Below are 23815 nucleotides of genomic sequence, written 5' to 3'. Positions count from 1 at the left end.
TTCTACATTAACTTTTAACTTTATTAAATTAGTTGTACAACGTGCAAAAAGAATTGTACATTAACTTTTGAATAAATAGGAGTATTATATGTCACCAGTTGTCTGATCATTCATTATATTGAAGACATCTGTACTACATTTTATTACTCATACATATATATACAGTTACCAGACACAATAGCTCCAAATATATACTACTTTAACTGTCTCAATTTAAAGATTTTGATTAGAAGTGAGACTTTAGAGGACGATCACGGCACTACCAAGTTGTACACAAATCATTTCAAATTGTACTATAAAATTAATTGTGGCTCATTAATTGTACACGTGTCTTTCTACATATACAACAACCCACATGAATAATTATTTTTCTGACTTTTTTTCCTCAGTTTCTCACTCTATATATTCATTTTTTTTCCTTTTTTCCTACTTTCCATTCTCCCCTTTTACTCTCTTTAGTTTATCTTTGATCTTAAATTTTTCATACATCTTTAAAATATTTTGAATTATAATTATTATGAATTATAATATTTTGATTTTTACGTAGTTTACAAATATATAAATTTCATTTAAAAAAATTGAAGATACCATACGCAAATTTATGGTCAAACTTAAACTATTTGATTCTCGAGAAATAAAAAGTGTCACATAAAATGGGACAGACAAAGGATAACTCTCAATTAAATTTATTTCACTTTTTATTTTTCATTTTTAACATAATTTTTCAAGTCAAATTTCTAGGAATTCTATTGTAGACCCATTTAAATTTTACCTTTTTGTTTTAAATTAGAGAACTTGGCCGCACTTCGCGCGAGCATTAAAATTAAATATTTTTGATTAATTTTATATTTACTCTATTGTTTAATCGTAATATTATTAGTTGTTTTAATAGTATGAAGATTGTGAAAAAAAAAAAGCTTGACAAATTTTACACCTATTAAATGAGGAAGAATATATTTTTTATCAAATAAGTTAAACTATATTTGCTAATAACAAATTCTTCCATTGCATGAAGTTGATCCATAATATATATTCCGGTGTACCATTCTCCTTAAATGTCTAAGAAATATCTCGTAATGTGAAATAACACTATAATACTCCCTCTGTTCCTAATTACCTGTCCACTTTTAAATTGACACATTTATTAAGAAATCAATTAATGACATAGTGAGGTTATCATTTTACCCCTATTAATTATGAAGTAGATGAAAAGTTTTGCAATTTTCAAAGTAATTAGTCATTTAATTGAGGGTATAATAGGTAAAAAATATTGTTCTTTCTTGATTTGTCAAAATGGACAAGTAATTAGAGACAACTATAAAAGGAAAAGTGAACAAGTAATTAGGGACAGAAGGAGTACTAAACAAATGCATCAACAAATGAAATTTATATTAAAAATATATTGAATAATGACGTAATGATACCTTAATAGAATTTCCTATCCATTTAAAAAAAAAATTTCACCCTTTCAATTTCGTTATATCTTCTTATTTAGTAGAAGAATCATCATTTATTATATTCTACTCCACCTTAATTTGTACCATTAGAGTTTTAAGAATAAACATTAAATTTTAAATCGAAATAAAAAATCATTGAAAAATGACAGAAAAAATAATAATAGTATATGAAAATTAAAATAAGGTGCAAGAAAAGCCTTTTCACGATAATTTTTTGAAATATATTGATAATAATTAAAATAGAGCTGTTATTTTATCTTTAAAATTAAATTTGATTGAATTGAATTAGTAGAATGACAAAAAATATTAAACTAATAACTTTTTAATGTTATTAAATGCATTTTCTTTTTAATTGAGTAGTAGATTAAAAGTTCCGAATTAGGATATTAAAATAATACCTTACTCTCTCCTTAATTATTATGGTATTGCAAACATTTATTTTCCTTAAATGGTGATTCATTTTCCATTTACAATTATATCCAATTAATTTCTAATGTATTGAATGTGGTTATGGGATATTGAAATAATATCTTTATCTTTCCTTAATCATAATAAAATTATAATTTTACATTATTTTTCTGAAATGATAATTTTGTTTTAATTCCTAGAACATATTGTTTACTATATTGAATGTAGTTATAATAAAACATATTGTATTTAGTATGACAAAAGAACTCAAATTTTTTAGAAATTAGATAAATAGTAATCTTAGCTTCTAAGAAATGTCACATCATCATTTACATATCCAACTTTATATATATAAAAGAGTTAAAAAAGAAAAAATAAGTGATTTAAGAAAATTATATAAATAACATTAATGATGAGATGCAGATTAAGAAAAAACGTCAAATAAATTAGGAGTATTGATGATGATAAAAGTTAAATAAATTATTTTTTCTATTATTTAAATTTTTAACATAAATTTTTAGATCTTTTAAAATTAAAAATAAATGTTAAAAATAAAAATAAAAATCGAGGCAATAATTATTTTAAAGAAAAATATAACCAAAGTTGTCAGAAAAAATTGATAAGAATAAATAAGTTTCTATTACTAAGAATGATGTCACTACATTTTCTATTTTAACTTTATTGTTACATATGGATAGAAACTTTTAGAAGAAGAAATGATCCAAAAATTTAAAAATAATGATTCCTTTTCCATTTACAACTTTTCAATTAATTTCTAATGTATTAAATATGGTTATGGATATTGGAATAATATTTTTTATCTTTCCTTAATCATAATAAATTATATTTTAACCTTTGTTTTTGTGAAATGATAATTTTCTTTTCATTCGTACAACATATTGATTAATATATTGAACGTAATTATAATAAAACATGTTGTATTTAGTATGACAAAAGAATTCAAAATATTTAGAAATTAAATAAATAGTAATCCTAACTTCTAAGAAATGTCACAAATATATATATATATATATATATATATATAAGAAAATGATATAAATTACATTAATGATGAAATGAAGATTAAGGAAAGAAGTAAAAGAAATTAATAATAATATTGATGATGATAGGAGTTAAATAAATCATTTTTTATATTTTATAATTTTTTCAGTCTTTTAAAATTAGAAAATGCTAAAAAAATAAAACTAAAACTAAAAATCTAGGCAACAATTATTTTAAGGAAAAAATAACAAAAAATCTCAGAAACATTGATAAGAATAAATAAGTAGCTATTGCTAAGAAGGTGTCACCCCACATTTTCTATTTTAGCTTTATTATTACATATAGATAGAAACTTTAAGATGAAGAATGATCCAAAAATTTTAAAAATGACAAATCAATTATGTAAAAATACATGTGCAATTCTTATAAAGTTATAATAACTAATTTCTTCAAATAAATAATTAAAAGAAAGGAAAAAAAAGTAATTAAGAAAATAATATAAGTAACACTAATTATGAGATTAATAGCATTGATGAGGAAAGGAACTAAATATGATCATCTTTTTAAATTCTTTTTTAAGAAAATATATATAAACTTTAATTAAAGATAAATAAGAAAAAAAAACTTTAATTAAAGATACAAAAAATCAAGACAAAATAAAAGAAGAAAGAAATTAGAAGAATAATGAGGTTAAAAGAAATAATATCTAATTTTCTCTCTTTTCAAATCACAAAATAAATTTTTGCTTGTTCTCCTCCTAATTTGATACGAATTTCATAAATAGAATGATTTTTTCTCCAAATAATTTTTCTTACCCTTTGAAACACTAATCAGCCTTCTTATAAATTTTTCAACCATAATGAATTTTCTCTCCTTGTAGGAGGAATAAACATTTTTTCAAAAAGTCTTTTATTTTGAAGAGAAACTTTTGTTACATGATCTCTTTCTTTACATCAATGTCTTCACAAGAATCATGAAATATTCTCTCTTTCTCTTTTGTTAAAAAAGTCACATCACCTAGAAATTTGATGGACATCTTAGCGACAGAAGTTGATACCATATATTAATCATCATCGTCAGAAGAAGAAGAGCCAAAGTGAAGAAATTTGTTCTTATTTGTTACAAATGCTCAACTATTTTTATTTATTTTATAGGCTAAATAATTATAAACAGTTATGAAAAATGAATAGTTTTTATCTTTTCATCTTTCATTTCCATTTACTTAAATCTATATTAGTGTAATGGATGTTATAAAGGGCATAATTAATTGGGTATGACATAAATACTTTTTTTTTTAAATACAAATAAAAAATACAAAACAAAGATTAAATGTCAAAAAAATGAGAAAAAAGATTAATAGAAATACTGGCCATAGAGAGATGCCCATGCCCTTAGATGTTATTTTATTAGTTTATCTAGCATCGATATTTTTGTAAATTTGATATCTACTTTGGAACATTTTATAATGTGGTATAGGCTGACAATTGAGATCATAAATTTAAAAATAATAAAATTTAATTTATTATAATACTAATATCATTATCATAAAGATATATATATATATCATTTAAAAAATATATAAAAAGTATTATAAATTGTAATAGTTAACCGCTTTATTTTTTTAAAATCATATAACTAATTTGATTTACACTCCAAAATTCATAGGTGTCACATAATTTAGACATTAATTCTTTATTACTTAATATATGTAATTATATCAATGACACATAAATTGAAATAAAAAAAATTACATATTTTATTTGAAAATCACGTAATAGTACTATAAGGTATAATAATTAACAACTTAACATATTTTAAAATTTTAGTTGACTCTCCAAATTCCATATGTGTCATGTAATTGAGACAGAGAGAAACATAGATTGGTTTAAAATAAATAAAAATATTATAAATTATAATAATTAACAACTTCAAATTTATAAAAAAAGTCCTTTAAAAAAATTTAGTTGGCTCTCCAAATTCAATCGGTATTACAATAATTAAAACATAAAAATTAACATAGATTGGACTCGTGTTGACATTTATGTTTCCTTTTTTTTTAACTTTTTTCTTTTATACTTTATATAAATAAATTTTTTATGTAAAAAGTATTATCAATCATAATAATTAATAGCTTAAAATATTTGAAAACATATAAAAAGTTTTTGTTAACTTTCAAAATTTCATCTATACCACATAAATTGGGAGAAATATAGATATATAGATATTTTAAGTTGCTAATTATTGTGAGTTATAGTACATTTTATGTAATTTTCATATATATTACTCGCTTTGTCCTGATTTGTGTGATACAAATGAAATTTCAAAAGTCAATGAATTTTTTATAAGTTTTTTTTTTTATATTAACTTGTTAATTATTGTGATTTATAATATATTTACGTAAAACATACTCTAAATAAATTTAATTAGCAACTTAAAATATATAAAAACATACTAAAAAATTGATCAAGTTCAAATTTCATATGCATGTATCACATAAATTGAAATTGAAACTGAAACAGTAACATATATTGGGCCCCGTGCTAGCACGGGGTCCCATATCTAGTATTATTATAAGTGGAAAGCTCCAATATGCAAAGTTGAATTACCATATTACCCCTATGCTAATTAAAAAAAGTTATAAAACATTTAATTAATAAAACATCAAATAGTAATCATATCATATTATTATACTATTATATATATATATATATTTTTTTTTTTTTTTTTTATAAATGGGAAGCCACAAAATTGAAATTTAAAACACCATTTTGTCTATCAAATATTGAACGTTCATTTTGCACTTCAAGCTTTCATTATTTCTAAAACATTTGTGTGCAATATATATATACATTCTACAAAGAATTTAAAAAATCTTAAAACAAATTTCAAAGAATTAAGAAAACGCAGTAAATGAGAAGAAAAAAAAAGTGATAGTCATTTAGATGGCAATAAATATGAAACCTGTTCATATGGGCTCTTAATACTGCTTCAAATAAGATTGTTGGCTTTCTTAAAAAAAATAAAAAATTAAATTAATCCTTCATAAACTATTACTGCATTAACTAAACTTACGTAGCTAACCTCTATGTCTATAATCTGGAGAATTCAAAAGGTCAATAAGTAATTAAAATTCAATAAAGAAATACCAACCAAAAAAAAGTATAAAAAGGGAGAAAGGGTTTACATCTGAATATTTTTTAGCAATTTTTCTGTAATATAATCATTTTGGTTTTCTTCTTTGTTATGCAGAAAAAAAAAAACAGTAAGGGAAGCATGCACAAATGTTAGAAGTTGGAATAAGAATTGCGCGTGATAAGTTTCCTTGTTAGAGCGAAACACATTCACACAATATTGATTGATTTGAAGGTATACAATGTTTATGTGGAACTATCGATGAAATTATAAGTCTTTTACTATATTAGCAAATAGTATCTTTATTTTTACAAATTCAGATGTTCTCCTTGTACTTTTAGTTTCTTTATTTTTTGTAAGTCAAAACTACGCGTCATTACCAAATCAAAAAACATTATATATATATATAGCAAACATAGTGTTTCTACTTTAGTTATGCAAAGAGAATATTGATGTCTCTTTCATTCTCTTCTTAATTAGAAGGTATATGTTATTTTTCGGAGAAGTGTCTAAAGCTTCAGTAGAAAGATTTGCAAGGTTATGTTGAAAATATCAAGATCATGGCCATTTATACCTATATATATATATATATATATATATATATATATATATATATATATATATATATTCGAAATAACACAATTGTGTCTATCATTTTATTATTGTATAAATTATAGGAACCACATATTATAAGTACTAAATAACATCATATCCCTTCTAGTTTTCTATTTACCAAAAATCCCTTAAAAATGATGTTTGCGGGATACATAGCGTTGTGCACGGGATACATTAGGTTTGATACATTCCACATAGCGGGATACATAGCGTTGTGCACGGGATACATTAGGTTTTATACATTCCACATAGCGGGATACATAATGTTGTGCACGGGATTTTGCGGGATACATAGCGTTGTGCACGGGATACATAGCGTTTGATACATTCCACATAGCGGGATACATAGCGTTGTGCACGGGATACATGCGGGATACATAGGTAAATAAGAGATTTTTGAAATTTTTGAAATAAGTAGGGATAAATGGATATTAAGGTAAGTAAAGGAGTGTAGTTAAGTAATTTGTCCTTTATTATTTTTTTAGAAAAATACACTTGTCTTTAGGCAAATGGTTTAAGTAAATGTAATTGAGAACAATGATCTATTTGGAAGAGTTAAGAAATAAAATTATGGTAATTTTAAGAAGTTGTAGTCATTAACATGGAATACACGTGCAACACACATGCTTAGAAACTAGTAGAAATAAAGGCAAGAAGAAGAGAAGAAATATTTTCTGGTGGAAAGATGATTTTAATTAATTGAACTGAAATGATGTTTAAATATAGAAAAAATGCAATAACTAAAGCCTATATCTAAGCAACTACTTTGCACATGATTCCATGATAAACAAACTCTTAAAAATAGCAACTTAACGCCTAAAAGCCAATAACTAACTTAAAATGCTGAAGATGGCTAAAAAGTTGGCGAAAATCCAGCAACTTCTATTGACTAGTTAGTTACTAGAGGCAATTAATCAACAAAATCCATATAATTCCATCTCATGAAAGTGTAAACCCTTATAATTTTGCCATGTGCCTCTCAATTATCTAATGGATCTTATTTATTTATTTTTAAAAAGGGAATGCATTTATACTATAAATACATTTATTGTGAATTTTCATTGGGAAAAGGGACAAATATACCCCCGAACTTTCGAAAATGGCATGTCAATACCCTCCGTTATACTTTTCGTCCACTAGAGCCCTTGCCGTCCAATAATCAGTACACATTTACCCCTCCCACTAACGGAACACTCATTGTGTACACGTGTCGCAATCCTACGCCACAACCCGAATTGACCAATTTTTTAACCCAAATTTCAAAATCCACCCACAACCCATTTAACCCACCCGATTTACCCACAAATAAACTCTTTGAAATCCTAAAGAAAAATCCTAAAAATTATTTATTTATGTTAAACTTTACACACATTTTAAAAAATATGATTGTAATAGGAATTTTATTGTAATACTCCTATTAATTAATGAATTGTTTTGGTAAAACTTAATTTTTGAAATTATTTTTTCAACAACTTAACTTCCTAATCAATTTCCCTTAACAACATGGGTCCCATATTTTCCATCATTCTTCTTCTCTAATTCTTCGGTTGATTTCTTCAAAATTCTTCTACTACTGCTCCTCTAGTTTCTGCAAGGAAGAAAAAATGGAAATTTCATGGAGTAAAAGGCATCAAAATCATCACCTCCACCACTCTCCTCCTCCGCCGCCGTCTTCTTCTATTGCTCCGCCCTTTCCTACCCTTCCCCCACCACCTCCCCACCCAACCTACTCCTTACCTGCAGCTTCTACAACACCTCCTCTTTCCCGAAATCCTTATCCTTTACTAACTCCTCCTTCCCGAAATCCTTATCCTTAGCCTCCGTCGCCACCTCCGCTGCCGTGGTCGGCGGTGCCGTATGTGGATTACTAAAATGCGAAGAAGATTAAAAATGATGTTAATGTTGATAAGGATACTATTAGGGTTCATGTTGATGAATTCAATAAGGATTTCCATTTTTCTTTAGGATTTTAGAGAGTTTATTTGTGGGTAAATCGGGTGGGTTAAATGGGTTATGGGTGGGTTTTGAAATTTGGATTAAAAAATTGGTCAATTCGGGTTGTGGCGTAAGATTGCACCACGTGTACACAATAAGTGTTCCGTTAGTGGGAGGGGTAAATATGTATTGATTATTGGACGGCAAGGGCTTTGATGGACGAAATGATGAAGGGTATTGACATACCATTTTTGAAAGTTCGGGGGTATATTTGTCCCTTTTCCCATTTTCATTTAATACATAATTTCTTGGATAAGCAACTTGCAAATAACTTACCCAACAACTTCAATCCTTGTCTAAATTTGTACATCAGCTTGTAATCAAGTGCTTCCCATGTGAACCGGGTTCATGCATGACAAAAAAGTTTTAAGTTCAATCAAAGAAAACGGGTATAGAACGAAAGAGAGAGAAGTATTTAGCGTGGATTGAACTCATTTACTCCTTAAATAAGCAAATGTGGACACATATAAGGGTGTAATCGAGGAACTGTCAAGAATCCGAAAAATTCATTCACCCTTAGCCTAGCTCTAAGAGAGATATCATTTAGAGTTGACAAACAGACAAATTGAACTGAATTTGAATGGGTCAAAATAGATTTAGTTAAGCATGTTATTGATCCGCCCAAGAACTACTTGAATTGAAATGGATTGGGCTAAAATGCGAATCATAACCCAATATGCTAACTCTTGAATTGACGATCGTGGAGAAGAATGAGAGGATTATTGAAATAAAATATTATTACTTGTCGCTATTTCCCTTTACTTGATTATTATTATTATTCAAGAACGAAATGTAGTCATTTACCCTGGGCATGACTTGTGGAAATATATACTATACTTTTGACATTTTTCAATTGCCCGTTTAAAAATACCAATTTTTTTTTGGATGAAAGCTGTGAAGTAAGTTGTACTCCCTCCGTCCTAACGTGACACATTTCGTTTTTCGAGAGTCAATCAGTTTAAGTTTGATCAAAAATGTGCACATGAAATCTTCAATTTTTTTGAAATGAAATTTATATATCCAAAACTACACAAAAAGTACTATAAGTCATAGTAATTGACAAACCAAAATATTTAAAAAATATATGAAAATTTACGGTAAAAAATAAACTTGTTTGAATCTCAATACCTGAAATGTGTGACATAAATTGGGATGGAGTGAGTAATAGTTTGTGAGTGTACTTGTCCAAAGAACAATTCATTTAGCTCCACCATTTTCAGAATAAAATACCATGTACATGTAAACATGAGCTTGCAGCTAGCAATGAAAAACTCACATTTCATGGATTATATATTAATGAAACAAACAATTTCTCTATATAAATCTATCTTCAATGTTTGAGGAATACATACAAAAAGAGAAGGTTTTATTCTCTTGCAAGATTCATTCAACACACTACACTACAAATCATGTTAGTTTATTTTGGACTGGAATCTGTATGCCTTGAAGAAGAAAGTCATGATCGCGCTGTTTTGGAGAGAGTCGTTGTACATGCCTACTTAATCTTTTTTCTTTCTAAATCCATTTGCTTTCTATGATGTATTGCATAATTCATATTAGTTTAATCCTTTATTGTAGACTTCAAGTCAGCTTGCTACTTATTTTGTTGGACTTCTGGGGACCCCTATCAATAGTTTATTCTTAACTTTTAGATTTTAATATGTTGCATTCCAATAACTTGAGTAGGCCGGCCAAATGAACTTTTTGGACTAGTGCTCAATGAAATTAACTTTCATATTTTCAGAAGAGAATCTCTTTTCAGCAAGAGTGATCTCAAGATGGAAGCCTCAAATTTCAGGTCCCGATGTATGTACGATGTGTTCATGAGTTTTAGAGGCGAGGATACTCGTAAGACTTTCACTGATCAGCTTTACAAAGCTTTGGTGGATGAGGGTTATCGAACATTCAGAGATGATAATGAAATTGAAAGAGGGGAAGATATTAAATCTGAATTGGATAAAGCAATTCATAGCTCAAAGAGTTCAATTATCGTCTTGTCAAAAAATTATGCAACATCTAGTTGGTGCCTTGATGAGCTTGTCATGATTCTTGAAAACAAGAGGAAAAGAGGACATGCTATATTGCCAGTTTTCTACTATGTGGATCCGCTCGATGTTGGAAAGCAAATGGGGAGCTTTGCTACTGCATTTGCTAGTTATGAACAACGAATAATGGAACAAACTGATGAAGGTAAAGAGGAGTGGATCGAGAAGATCAAACGGTGGAGGGCAGCACTCAGGGAAGTGGCTGATCAACGTGGGAATGGGATGGTTTTACAGAATTCAGATCAAGAGTAATTTCATTCATCTTCTCTTTCTCTTTTCTATTTTTCTCATCTCTCTTACCCATGTTGGTACCAAATGATGAACAACGTATAAGATGCGAGCATATGGAAACAATAGAAACGTCTTCTGGACGAAACAAATAAAAAGTAGAAGCTTACCGGGAGTGAGACTTTGACTTTTGCTTTTGAACAAAACTATGATCTCTTGTTAAAACTTTAGATGGCTGAATTTTCCTTGTAGATGGCTGTCAATTGAACTTCCATTATTAGGCTTGCCATGCCTAACATCAAACAATGGATACACAATGCTTGCTTCAACAAAATAGTGCAATAACCGAAAACGTTACTCACTTAAGTGAAAACAGACATACAAAACCTAAGCTTGAGTAAATACTCATTGTCAGAGTAGCCAAATTAATATCAGGCATAGTTAATCTGTTTGTCAACCGTAACACATATGACTAACCAACATTTCTGGTTTTGTTTGTTCCACTTTGATCTTTATTGTAGGACTGATGAGTTGAGATTTATAGAGAAACTTGTGAAAGTTACTGAAAATAAAGTAAACCGTTCAATCCTCAGTGTTGCTCCTTACCTAATTGGTATACATTTTCGGGTTAACAATATTTGCTTGTGGTTGCAACATAAAACAGATGATGTTGGTATTTGGGGCATTTGTGGTATGGGTGGTATAGGGAAGACAACAATCGCCAAATATGCATTTAACTCTAACTTTGAAAATTTTGAAAGAAGCAGCTTCCTCTACAATGTGAGAGATTTTTCCGAGTCTACCGATGGACTAATTTATCTGCAGAAACAATTTCTTTCTGATATTCTTGATGGGAGGAAGATTGACATTCAGAGTGTTGAAGATGGAATCAATCAGATCAAAAGTGCTGTTTATGGTAAGAGGGTTCTCGTTGTGCTGGATGATATTGATGAAGTGGAACAGTTAGCTGCTATCGTTGGAATGCGAGATTGCTTTTATTCAGGTAGTAAAATTATAGTGACAACTAGGCAGATAGAGTTACTGAGGGCTTGTGAAATTGAATTGATTGATCATGTTCAGAAACTGAACAAAGATGAATCCGTTGAACTATTTAGTTGGCATGCATTCGGACAAGGCCATCCAGTCGAGCATTACACCAAGTTCTTGAGAAGGATTATAGAATACTGTATTGGATGTCCTCTAGCTTTACAAGTTTTGGGTTCTTCTCTCTCTGGTAAAAGTCTAGATGTATGGGAAAGTACACTGAAGAAACTAGAGGTAATTCCTAATAGTCAAGTATCCAAGAAATTGCAGATTAGTTTCGCCTTTATACAAGATGATCATGACAAAAGCCTATTCCTTGACATTGCCTGCTTCTTTCTTGGAAAGAATGTAGACCACGTTGTCACTATACTTGATGCATGTGGATATTATTCAATGGTTGGGATTCAGAATCTCCAAGATATATTCTTGTTAAAAATTGATGAATATGGTAGACTGATGATGCATCCATTAGTTAGAGATATGGGACGAGAAATTATACGTCAAGAATCACCTAAGTATCCTGAAAGACGGAGTAGATTGTGGCATTACAAGGACTCATTTAAAGTTTTGAAAGAAAAAAATGTAAGATAATTCATCTTCATTTACTTTTGCAAATCTAGTTTTATATATGTTGTTTCACAAATCAATTGATCAGTTTATGTTTACATCAGGGTTCAGATATAATTCAAGGCCTGAACCTTAGGTCTTGTGCAGAGAAAGATAAGCCACCAAGGAGCTTCCATTATCCAACAACACAGGAGTACTTGCAGGAATGTGCCAATATAATGAGGAAAATAAGACTGTCACGCCAAAATGATCCACCACGGCAACCACAGCCTCGTAAAGTTCTCCTTTATGGTTCTAATAATAAAAACTCTGAATCAAAGAAGGTGGACAGCATCAATACTGATGCCTTTTCTGGTATGCGCAAATTAAAACTGCTGCAACTTGACAATTTAGCAGTTAAAGGAAATTACAAGGAATTCCCGAGGTCGTTGAGGTGGTTGTGCTGGCACAAATTCCCATATAAATGTTTACCTGATGGCTTACCTTTGGAGAAAGTGGTGGCCCTGGAAATGCGCCATAGTAGATTGCATCATCTCTTCCAAGGAAACAAGGTAAATATGGCACAAACTCCAAATATAACGAAACTTATTATATTCAACAAGCAGAAGTTGTTATATTGTATTAATAATCCCGCCTACCTGACTGAACATCTAGTTTCTGAAGTGAAGGCTGCATGATATCATGTCTGCTTTTAGGAGATAATAATGGACATTGTTTTTTTGTTTCTCTGGATTGTCAATTTGACCAGAATGTTCTAGTTTACACAATGTGTATTCTCTCTGCCTTGAAAACGTGTTCCTTGCACAAGTCCTTTTTATAGAGAGTTTGTAGTTTCTTTGAGCAACAAACTATTGTAATTATTTAGTCACTACCATGTCTAAGACTCAACATTCTTATGAATTGTTTTCCCTTTTTCTCTAACTCCTTTGAGTGGTTGATTGTTTAAAGATTGATAGATGAGTCAAATACTGATTTTTATTTGTTTCTCTTACAGGTTCTCAGTGCGTTGAGGATTCTGAATCTCAGTCATTCAGAAGGTCTGTCTTGCACCCCTGACTTTTCAAAGCTCCCAAATCTCGAGAGGATAATTCTCAAGTACTGCACTAGGTTGATTGAGATTGATAAATCGATTGGGGGACTAAAGAGACTCCTCATTTTGAACGTAAGAGGCTGCCAAAGTCTAAGGAAGCTTCCCAGATGTATTAGTAATCTTCATTCCCTCGAGAAGATAATTCTGTATGGTTGCTCAAAACTTGTATGGTCTTCATTAGAGCTGAATAAGATGCAGTCATTGCTAGAGCTTGATGCCGGTGGAACTGCTAACGATGAAGTTTCTACTTCCGTAAGTAAGAAGCATTTATTGATGTGCTCTTCAGTCTCAAGCCCAAGAAAATCTCCTGGAATCCTGTTAACTACAGTATCTCATACACTAGTAACCTTAAGTCTTATTGGATGTGGTCTATCAAGTGATTTGATTCCAGAGGAGCTTGGTGATTTCTCCATGCTGCAGAATTTGTTTTTAAGTGAGAATCCAATTTACAGTCTACCAGAAAGCATCAAGAGGCTTACCAATCTCAGGAAACTTGAGTTGGAAAATTGTGAACAACTTGAATATCTTCCAGAGATCCCAGCCAGTGTGAAAATCTTGAGTACTTGGCAATGCAGGTCACTCCAACGGATACACAATTTACCAAATTTATTGACAACATTGAATTTTCTTGGATTATCTTGCAATAAACTTATTGAGGTTCAGGAAATGTTCCAGCTAAAATGTATTTCTTCATTTGATGTTGATTTAATCAGTGTTCTGGGATTACCCAACTTGAGTGACATGATAGTGGATCTCTACAACAGTCTGACTCTTACAAGATGGAAAGGTCCTATACAGGTTTACTCCATCTCCTACAAGTCCCATTTATATTTCATATTTGGTTAAGAAATATGAGTTTCTTTCTTCTGTCATACTTATAGTGGAAGTAAGATACCAAGATTTGGTTGGATAAAACATAATCTCCTTTCGTCTCCACATGATGTATATATATTTGTGTTTAATATGCAGGGCCTCTCTGAATTTGGTATATTCAGCATTTCTTTTCATGGAAGTGAGCTTCCAGACGGGTTAAGCTACAATTCTACAGGGTCGTCCTCAATTAGTTTTGATGTGCCTAATTATGACATTCAGGGTTTGAACTTATATGTTATCTATGGGAATGCGAGCACATCCTATTGTACAAGGAGAAATAAATTTTGGAATGAGTTTCATGTCAGAGTAGCAAATAAGACCAAGGATCTGAGATGGACATACAGTCCAACATTTAAGGGTCTTCCAGATAATGGTGAGGATATCACATGGCTATGCCATTGGGAAATAGGAGATCACTTGGATACTGGAGACTCTATGAGCATTTCAGTGACTCTATTTGCTGGTGCTCGGTTGAAGGAATTTGGCGTCCACATTGTCTATAAGCAAAATGACAACAATTTGAGATGTAATACATCATCTCCTCCTTCACGCCATCTCATTAATGGGGTGGATATCTCTGCATATCAGGTTCAAGGCTCCTACTTCCTCTGTCATCATGACTTTGATGTTCAACAAAATTGTTCCATTTATGGATGGAATTCAACGGGCTGGTATGAATTCTTGTTTGGTGATAATTCTGAAGATTTTCCTGACGAAATGTCTCCCTACGATTAGCCAGAATGTCTATGGACTTCTATTATATCTGGAGTGGAGGAGGATAAAACTTGGTCATTACCTTGATGCTGGTGTGGAGCTAAGGTTTTCTTAAATTATTATGACTGACCACTCATTATATTTTATTTTCATTGGGAAGTAGGTTCCTATTTTATCAGTATCATAGGTAATCCACTACATTTGCAGGTGGTTCTTCAAAAAGGAGTAGTGAATGGGTATCAATGCAGGCTGGTTCCATTCCCAGGTGGTTCAATGTCAAACTGATGTCCTATTCATTAATTTGCATTTGTAGTGCCTGAATCAAGTCCGTTTCTAATTTAAGAGGATATACTCCATGAGGAAAAGCTAACGTAAGCCCTTGCAGTAGCGCGTGTAATTCAGTATGAGTACTAGTTATTTCCAGACTGATCATTTCTATCGTACTTCTTTGGAGTCTATTTTGTCTTACTAATTTCATTTCAACTGCAATTCTTAGTCTGTGTTGGAGTGGTAATTAATAACTCTGTTTTATGTATTTGTGGTCTATTGTGACAAACTAGCCACATGTAAATTGTTTAAGCATGTTATGATCAATATTCCAGATCCAACTTAGCTAGGTTTCTATCATTTCCTCTTCAGTGTTAGCTTTGTGGATAATTGCAGAAGAAAAGTATAATTCGGGAAACCTTCTGCTTGCCCAAGATCGTTAACTAAGATCGGAAGATTCAACTAAGGAAGAAGAAGCTAGAAAGGAGAAGGAATATTTTGAATAAGAAAACTTTGATATAGAAGAACACTATTTGATTTGGATTGTTCTTGAGTTACATACAAATGCCTAATGCCACCCCTATTTATAGTTGTGTAGGGATGATTCTAGATACTAAGAATCTAGATTGTTCTAACCTCTTCTACAAATATCTTCCTCAAGTATCTAATATACTAGACTATCTAGATTTTTCTTAAGTACAAATATCAAAGATATTACTCTACAAAATTCTAGAAAGTTCTACTAAATATCTAAGATATTTTTTGTACCTCCAAAAAATCAACTTTAATTTTTCATACTCCCCCTTCGAGTGATTTTTTGAAAACTACCCCATATTGTTGTGGAAGAGCTCAAACGAAGCTTTGAGCCACACCTTGGTGAAGATCTCAACAATTTCTTCTAGACTCTTCTTGCTTTATCAAATGATAAAGATTGTCTGTTATTGAATGAGCCATCTGAACTATCTCGTTCATGAGTTCCTAGACTCCCCCTTTCTCTTAGCTTCCCTGCAATTGTACTATCTAAAGATACATCTATGATGGACAAGTTTAGAACTCCGATGCTCAAAATTTTAGAACAGGCTTCTTCCGATGCAACTCCATAATATTGAGAGATTTCATTAGTATTAGCCTCTTCATCTGAGTTGGTGATGATATTGTCATCTATTTCTTGTGAAGCCTCGACACCATAGTAGGATACACCATCAATTTAAGAAAAATCTAGATAGTCTAGAATACTAGATACTTGAGGAAGATATTTGTAGAAGAGGTTAGAACAATCTAGATTCTTAGTATCTAGAATCATCCCTACACAACTATAAATAGGGGTGGCATTAGGCATTTGTATGTTACTCAAGAACAACCCAAATCAAATAGTCTTCTTCTATGTCAAAGTTTTCTTATTCAAAATATTCCTTCTCCTTTCTAGCTTCCTCTTCCTTAGTTGAATCTTCCAATCTTAGTTAACGATCTTGGGCTAGCAGAAGGTTTCCCAAATTATACTTTTTTTCTGCTATTCGCTACATGGTATCAAAGCCATAATCATTTGTTGACTTCTGGATTTTATTTCAAGATCGGGTTAGTGGTAGATTCAACTGGTTTGTCTTTATGGATTTTAGCGATCGTGTTAATGAATTGGGGATGAAATTGTTGAATCAGTCCAATTACAAGGTATGAAAGACATGTATGGGATCATACCTTGTGGGAGAGGATTTGTGGGATGTTGTTAATGGGAATGACACAAGTCCTCCTACTGACGGACCGGAAAATAATAGTGCGTACAAGAAGTGGAAGTAGATTAATGGGAATGGGGAGTTCATTCTGAAGAGGACAATCTCCTCCAGTTTATTTGATCATATTATAAAATGTAAATCAGCTCATGAAATAGAGGACCCTCGATCGTTTATTCAACAAGAAGAATGAAGCTCGGCTGCAGATATTGGAGAACGAATTGGCTAACACCATTCAAGGTAATCTTTCTATCTCCAAATATTTTTTAAAGATTAAGAACTTATGTTTTGAAATATGTTTATTGAATCCGGAGGAGGCTATTTCTGAAGCACGAATGAGAAGAATAGTCATTCGTGGGTTAAAACCTGAATATATTCTATTTGTGACGTCGATTCAAGGATGGGCTCAACAACCATCGATAGAGGAATTTGAAAATTTGTTGTCGTCACAGGAATTACTAGTCAAGCAGTTAGCTAGTGTGTTTGTCAAAGATGGAGAGGGAGATGCTCTTGTAGCCAACAAGAGAAATTTCAAAGGAAAATCAAGAGATATGTCGCACTCTCGATCCTATGGCGATTCAAGCTCGCCTGGAAAGAAGGAAGAGCCTTCTAACTATTATGGTTAGAAGCCTCCCAGATGCTATCAATGTGGTAATGTAGGACACATAAAAAGATATTGCCGAGCCAAGGAGAGTAATATGGCTCAAAAGGTTGTTGAAGAAAAATAAGAAGAGTGGAGAAAGTGTTTAGTAGCTAAGCCTCCAGCAATAGATGCTATGGTTTCTATCAACCTTGAAAGAGATTGGATCGAGGAATCAAAATATAATGCAGTCGACCACGTGGAGAAGCAAGACACTGATGTCATTGATATGAAGCAAGAAACTCTTGAAGATGTTCATACTGGTGATATGATGTCACGCCCCGAGCCTACACCTTGGGCGGGACCGGCACCTGGAGACCATTGCTGGCCCCAGGCGAACCCTTCGCCTGGCTTTCTTAACTCAGCGGAAACCTAACTCAACAGAATAACTCAACGTCATGCAAAGACATAAACAACTTAACTAATAAAATATGGCCCAAAGGGCAACTCGAGCCTCAAAATAGAATATTTACATATATATATATATATATATATACATATACATGGATGAGAGACTCACAACTAACTGACTGACTGACTGTCTGACTGTCTATTGAAGCCTCTAATATACTGAGATGGATGTGGGGACAGACCCCGCACATCCTAATAGAACAAAACTAAGTACACAAAATAATTGAGTCCTCCGGAATGCAAAGAGGCTCACCACTGACTCTGGAGTGCTCAGCTGGATCAACGACGTGCAGGATGCTGATCCGGGGTACCTGTATCTGCATCATAAGACGATGCAGGCCAACTGGCATCAGTACATGGAATGTACGAATATGTGAGCTGGAAAAGCTGAACCACAACTTAAGCTTGAAAGGAGAACAAGAGATCACTTACCTTGACTCTGAACGACTCATATACGTAACTGGACTCAAAGTAGAGCAATAAGACACGAGCCATACATATAAAGCTTGTAAAAGGATGTAAACAACTTAGATCGTTAAGGATAAAATGATAACAAACTAAACTTTTCTTTTATAAACATAATATAGCTTTTGTGGGAGGTTCTTTAACCGACAACCACCACTACGAGCCTTAGTGATGATACAACGTTTTACCTCACGTTGCCAAAGGACCATCCTATACCTTGCCATCGATATAGGACCTTACTTTTGCTTAGTGGATCCACTAGCCTAATCTTACGTGATCATCTAAAAAGAATGATACGTCAAGTCCCATGTTGGCGCATGGTTCTTATGGAGAGTCGAGTTAATATGAACTCGTGTCCCCAATTCGGTGCTCAATACTACTCCCAAAAATACTTTGGCTCATGCTTTTAAAATAACTTCTTTCTTTGATTGAGACGATTACTCAAAACTTAGCCCAAAGGCTCTTTTGGAAAACATGGCTCCTTTCTTACTTAAATGTAAAAACATTTAGAACTTCTTTGGGAAGTACATAGTTCCCTAATAACTTTGGAGAAATGCACTCGACTCTTTACTCCTTACTTTACTTAAACTCTTTAATTTTGACTTGACTTGAAACTCTTAACTCAACTTGAGACTTGATACTCTTAACTCAACTTGAGACTTGAAACGACGTTAAGACGTTCAATAACGACTCTTGAAAAGCTTTAAGGACTTGCTTTGACTTGCTTAACTTCTAAGCTTGGCTCTAACTCCACTTGACATTCTAACTTCACTTGACTTGATCCTAACTTTCTTGAATTGAATTATGGATTCAAGGACTTGATTTGGTACCTGGAAGGACCTCATGATGTTAAGGAATGATTTAGGAATGATTTGGGACAGCCAACCTTAAGAAACTAATTGATCATAAATTCTGAAAACAGTGGAGTCCGCGTCCTGTCCGCGACGCGGAGAAGATTTTGTTCACAGAGGGAACAAGTCCGCGACGCGGACGTGCTCCTCGCAAGCTGCCCGACTTTCTCCTTCACGTCTCCAACTCTAAATCCTCTAACCTCCAGGGTTCCAGCCCCAATCACTTAGAAACATAATATCCCTCAACATTCAATAGAATACAACTCAAAACCCCAACCGGAAACAAGTCCCAAATCATCAAGAATCTCAACATTTCAATCAACAACAATACCAACTATAATTTCAACAACAACAACTAACAACTTTAACAACATAACCAAACCTTTCTTAATGAATAAAAGGGGCTAGGTGTGTGGGGGAAAGGATCACCCAACACTAAAAGCTCACATACCTTGATAGGGATCACCCCCGACGAAAATCCACGATGATCTCCTTGCTTGATCTCCTCTTCTTCTCTTCTTCTTCTCTTCTTCTTCTCTCAAAACCCTCACTCTCACTTCTTTTTAAAATGGTAAAACTGATCAAAATGATCAGCCTAACACATTTATATAACCAAAATAAAAGGCTAGGGAAAAGACCAAAATGCCCTTAATGATTCCCGGACGATTTCCTTGTCAACTGCCCAACTTTCAAAGGCCCTAACTCGCTCATACGAACTCGGAATTGAGCAAACTCGGCGGCGTTGGAAAGATCGTTCCGAGGGCTATGCAACCATAACTGGAAATACTTCTAACTCGTCATGAGCTAGAAGTTACGACTGATCAAAGTTGGCCAAAAACTCACCTTTTCCATACTTAGCCAAAATTTTCCAGATTTTCAAATCCTTTCCAAAAAAATGAAAATTTCCAATTCTAAGCCTCTTCAATTATTTCACATTGCCGGATGTTACATATGATAGCTTCTATCGAAGAAATTAAGGAAGTAAATTCTGAACATGCAGTGCCTGGAGCTATATATGCTGATGGTGACCTTTATGGAGAAAGTATTGAGAAAGATATATGGAAAGTTGAAGGCTCAGATACCATGTAGAGAATAGTAGATTTTTTTTTTTTATAATTCGGGAAACCTTCTACTAGCCCAAGATCGTTAACTAAGATCGGAAGATTCAACTAAGGAAGAAGAAGCTAGAAAGGAGAAGGAATATTTTGAATAAGAAAACTTTGATATAGAAGAACACTATTTGATTTGGGTTGTTCTTGAGTTACATACAAATGCCTAATGCCACCCCTATTTATAGTTGTGTTGGGGATGATTCTAGATACTAAGAATCTAGATTGTTCTAACCTCTTCTACAATATCTTCCTCAAGTATCTAATATTCTAGACTATCTAGATTTTTCTTAAGTACAAATATCAAAGATATTACTTTACAAAATTCTAGAAAGTTCTACTAAATATCTAAGATATTTTTTGTACCTCCAAAAAATCAACTTTAATTTTTCACAAGCTTTAGCCTCTAATAAGGTTATTATGCTGATGACGTGGTAAAAAGGCAGTTCAGTCCCATGTTATAAGCAGGTTCAACAAAGGTCCACATTTCAAGATGTGTGATGTAGACAACTTATAAATCATACTGAGACAACTTTACCATTGTTCCAAGTCCATTTTATTTTGATGTTGGTTTAAATACGTGATATGGTTTTTGTTTTTTCAAAATTTGATCCAATTTGAAATCTTGATGCGTTTGTTTTCTTCTCCGGTGTTGATGTACAAATCCTCTACATATCAAGAAACCGTCTTCTCCAGTGCGGATCCATAAGTTTTTCGCAAATCAATAAGTCTTCATCTATGGTAGACGTAGTAATCCACACATTTTCATACCTCGGTGTTTAGCTCCACATTCGTGATCATATTCAATAAATAAGTTAGTCCATCAATTCAAGAACAAACGAAGCCTTTGAGTTGACGATCATGAGAAGAAGAATTGGAGGACTAAGTCTTTGTATTTCAGATAGTCTAAAGATTGTAATTCACGTAAATATTTATTATTTGTACTATCTTTCTTGTCTATAATTTTCCAGAGGCAAGAACTTGATGTTAGAATAACAAAATGTATTTTACCAAGAATAGAGATTAATATTTCTTGGTCATCCTGTATAACTACGTTATAATTTATAAATATGATGAGCACATCTAATAAGAAAATTTCAAGAAAAGATGAACTTTACTTAGTTCTTAAAATGTTGATAGCATTATCTAAATTAATAGTAATATCGTTGTTACTAATTGCATAAAAATTGCTAATCTTAGAAATATTTTATAAAACAATGTCTTTCATCAATATGCCTATAAGCTATAATATACTTTTGCATTGTCCAAATTCTATTTATCCAATAACACAAAATCATGAAGTAATTATTATTTTGGAAGATTTTAAGTTAAAAGTGAATGATATTTAGAAACTCGTTAAGCAGCGTGTAAATTTAGCGCGTCCAAGAAATCAAGAACTCCCCAACGTTAACAAATTAAATATCCCCTGTTTCTCAAACCCTTTGATTGGACAGCAATATAAACCCTCTTTATCAACAATTCATCTTCTTAATTACATTCATCAAAGCTGTTGCGTTCTAACAGTTGATCTCTCTCTCTGTTTCTTGAAAAATTTCTTCTTTTTTCCTAATGGAAGACGATGTTGATGGTGGGTCAAAAGAGGAGTCGTGCATTACTGATTTCGAATGTGTAGATGTGGAAGAGTATGAAGCTTTTAGAAAGAATCCGTTTATGTGTGAACATTCTGTTGATCACTACTACTATCTTCTCCCAAGGGCAAAAAGAAGCAGAATTTTCAGAAGAAAGAAACCTCCTACTGTTATGCCGTCTCAATCAACGTCACAGACAAAGGGTCTCAATATTCGAATCTCTCTTAAACGTAAAACAATTCAAGCAGTTGATGAAGACCTTTCCATGGAGAGAAACAAGACTCAAACTCTGTTGGATGAAAAACAGAGTAAATTGGAAGATAGAGAGAAAAAGACTGAAACTCTGCTCAATGAAAAACAGAGTAAATGGAAAGACAGAGAGAGAAAGAGAAGAAAGATTAAACCAATAATTGATCCTCCAGTTTTGACAGATGAGTTGAAGGAGAAGATTTCAAGAATGGGTGTCCAAATTTCTCAAGTGAAACTCGTAATTCAGAAAGTTCTCTATGATACAGATTTGAGTTATAAGCATCTGCGTTTGTCAATCCCGGTCAACCAAGTGGAGAATAAGGATTTCTTGACACCACAACAGAAAATGGTATTGGAGACGAGAGATATTGTGTCTAACAAGAAGAGCAAGATTCAGTTCAACTTGATTGATCCTTCACTTGAACAAACAAAAATTCATTTGGCAAAATGGGACATGAGTAACAGCTCAAATTATGTGTTATTGAATGACTGGATGCAAGTAGTAGAAAGGAATAACCTCAAGTCTGGAATGGTAGTGCAGTTGTGGTCATTTCATCAAGATTTGGTTCCATGGTTGGCTCTTTCGATAATAATTTAGACGTTGATTTCATGTGTAACTATTTAGTACAGTTTGCCAACTTTTGTTTAGGATTAGTGTCATAGTAAACTTCTTTTAAGTATTTGTTTTTGACAGATATCCTTTTTAGTTAATTTGAATGAAATATAACTTTTAAACTAAGATTCTTTATTGCCTTTACTTTTAGTTGGTACTTCACTTTTTCTGTTTTGCACTCTTAACTAGAGAGGAGATTCTCAGGCATAAAGACAGAACTCGAAACTATGTTATCTATCATCAGCTGCAGTGGTAACAATAAACACAGTGCTCCGTATGTGCATTGTGTTATTAAGTTGCCTTAAAGGATTGTGTTGCATAACTTTCTCGATTCAGTAGTCTCGACCTCTTTCTTTCCATTGGCCCAAAGACTTGGTGATGGTGTTGCAACCACATGGGGTTGTGTTAAGAGATATTTTGTAGATTGAGGCTATAAGACTCAACACAATGCTCTCATTTGGGATGTAATTGTGATCAATACAATTTCCTGGCTCATATTTTGTTAGGAGCATCTTCCATAAATCCTAAGATGCTTTTTATTGGAATTCCACACCCATTCTCCGTAAAAAAATAACCATCAAGATATCCTCAAAACAGTAGTCTCAGTTTTCATGAAAGGATACACTACATCTTTAAAGGTCTCATCTTAGTGTTTTTTCTATCAAGAAATTTTGCATCTACTTACTTCTCTGGAATTTCATCGAACACCTTCCATGATTTACAA

The 23815-nt window shown here is 32.2% G+C and overlaps 3 protein-coding genes across 3 annotated transcripts; all 3 read left to right on the top strand.

Annotated features, from left to right (window-relative positions):
• The first annotated feature begins 10395 nt into the window (after nt 1–10395).
• Nucleotides 10396–10906, top strand: LOC125834494 (disease resistance protein RPV1-like). The gene has a single exon (XM_049513640.1). The coding sequence runs from the start codon at nt 10418–10420 to the stop codon at nt 10904–10906; it is 489 nt and encodes a 162-aa protein (XP_049369597.1). The 5' UTR covers nt 10396–10417.
• A 444-nt stretch (nt 10907–11350) lies between these two features.
• On the top strand, nt 11351–17790 carry LOC125834493 (disease resistance protein RPV1-like). The gene is made up of 9 exons (XM_049513639.1): nt 11351–12508; nt 12598–13044; nt 13488–14381; nt 14553–15127; nt 15192–15262; nt 15378–15435; nt 17054–17105; nt 17323–17404; nt 17564–17790. The coding sequence occupies exons 1-9, from the start codon at nt 11351–11353 to the stop codon at nt 17788–17790; spliced, it is 3564 nt and encodes a 1187-aa protein (XP_049369596.1).
• A 4419-nt stretch (nt 17791–22209) lies between these two features.
• On the top strand, nt 22210–23076 carry LOC125834492 (putative B3 domain-containing protein At2g27410). The gene has a single exon (XM_049513638.1). It carries the CDS (start codon nt 22210–22212, stop codon nt 23074–23076), a length of 867 nt encoding a protein of 288 aa, XP_049369595.1.
• Nucleotides 23077–23815: the final 739 nt, after the last annotated feature.

This window comes from Solanum verrucosum, unplaced genomic scaffold, assembly GCF_900185275.1.
Source record: "Solanum verrucosum unplaced genomic scaffold, falcon-dt-bn FXZP01000287.1, whole genome shotgun sequence".
Lineage (NCBI taxonomy): Eukaryota > Viridiplantae > Streptophyta > Magnoliopsida > Solanales > Solanaceae > Solanum > Solanum verrucosum.
The sequence above is the reverse complement of the archived record's forward strand: the minus strand, read 5'-3'. Positions and strand labels throughout refer to the sequence as shown.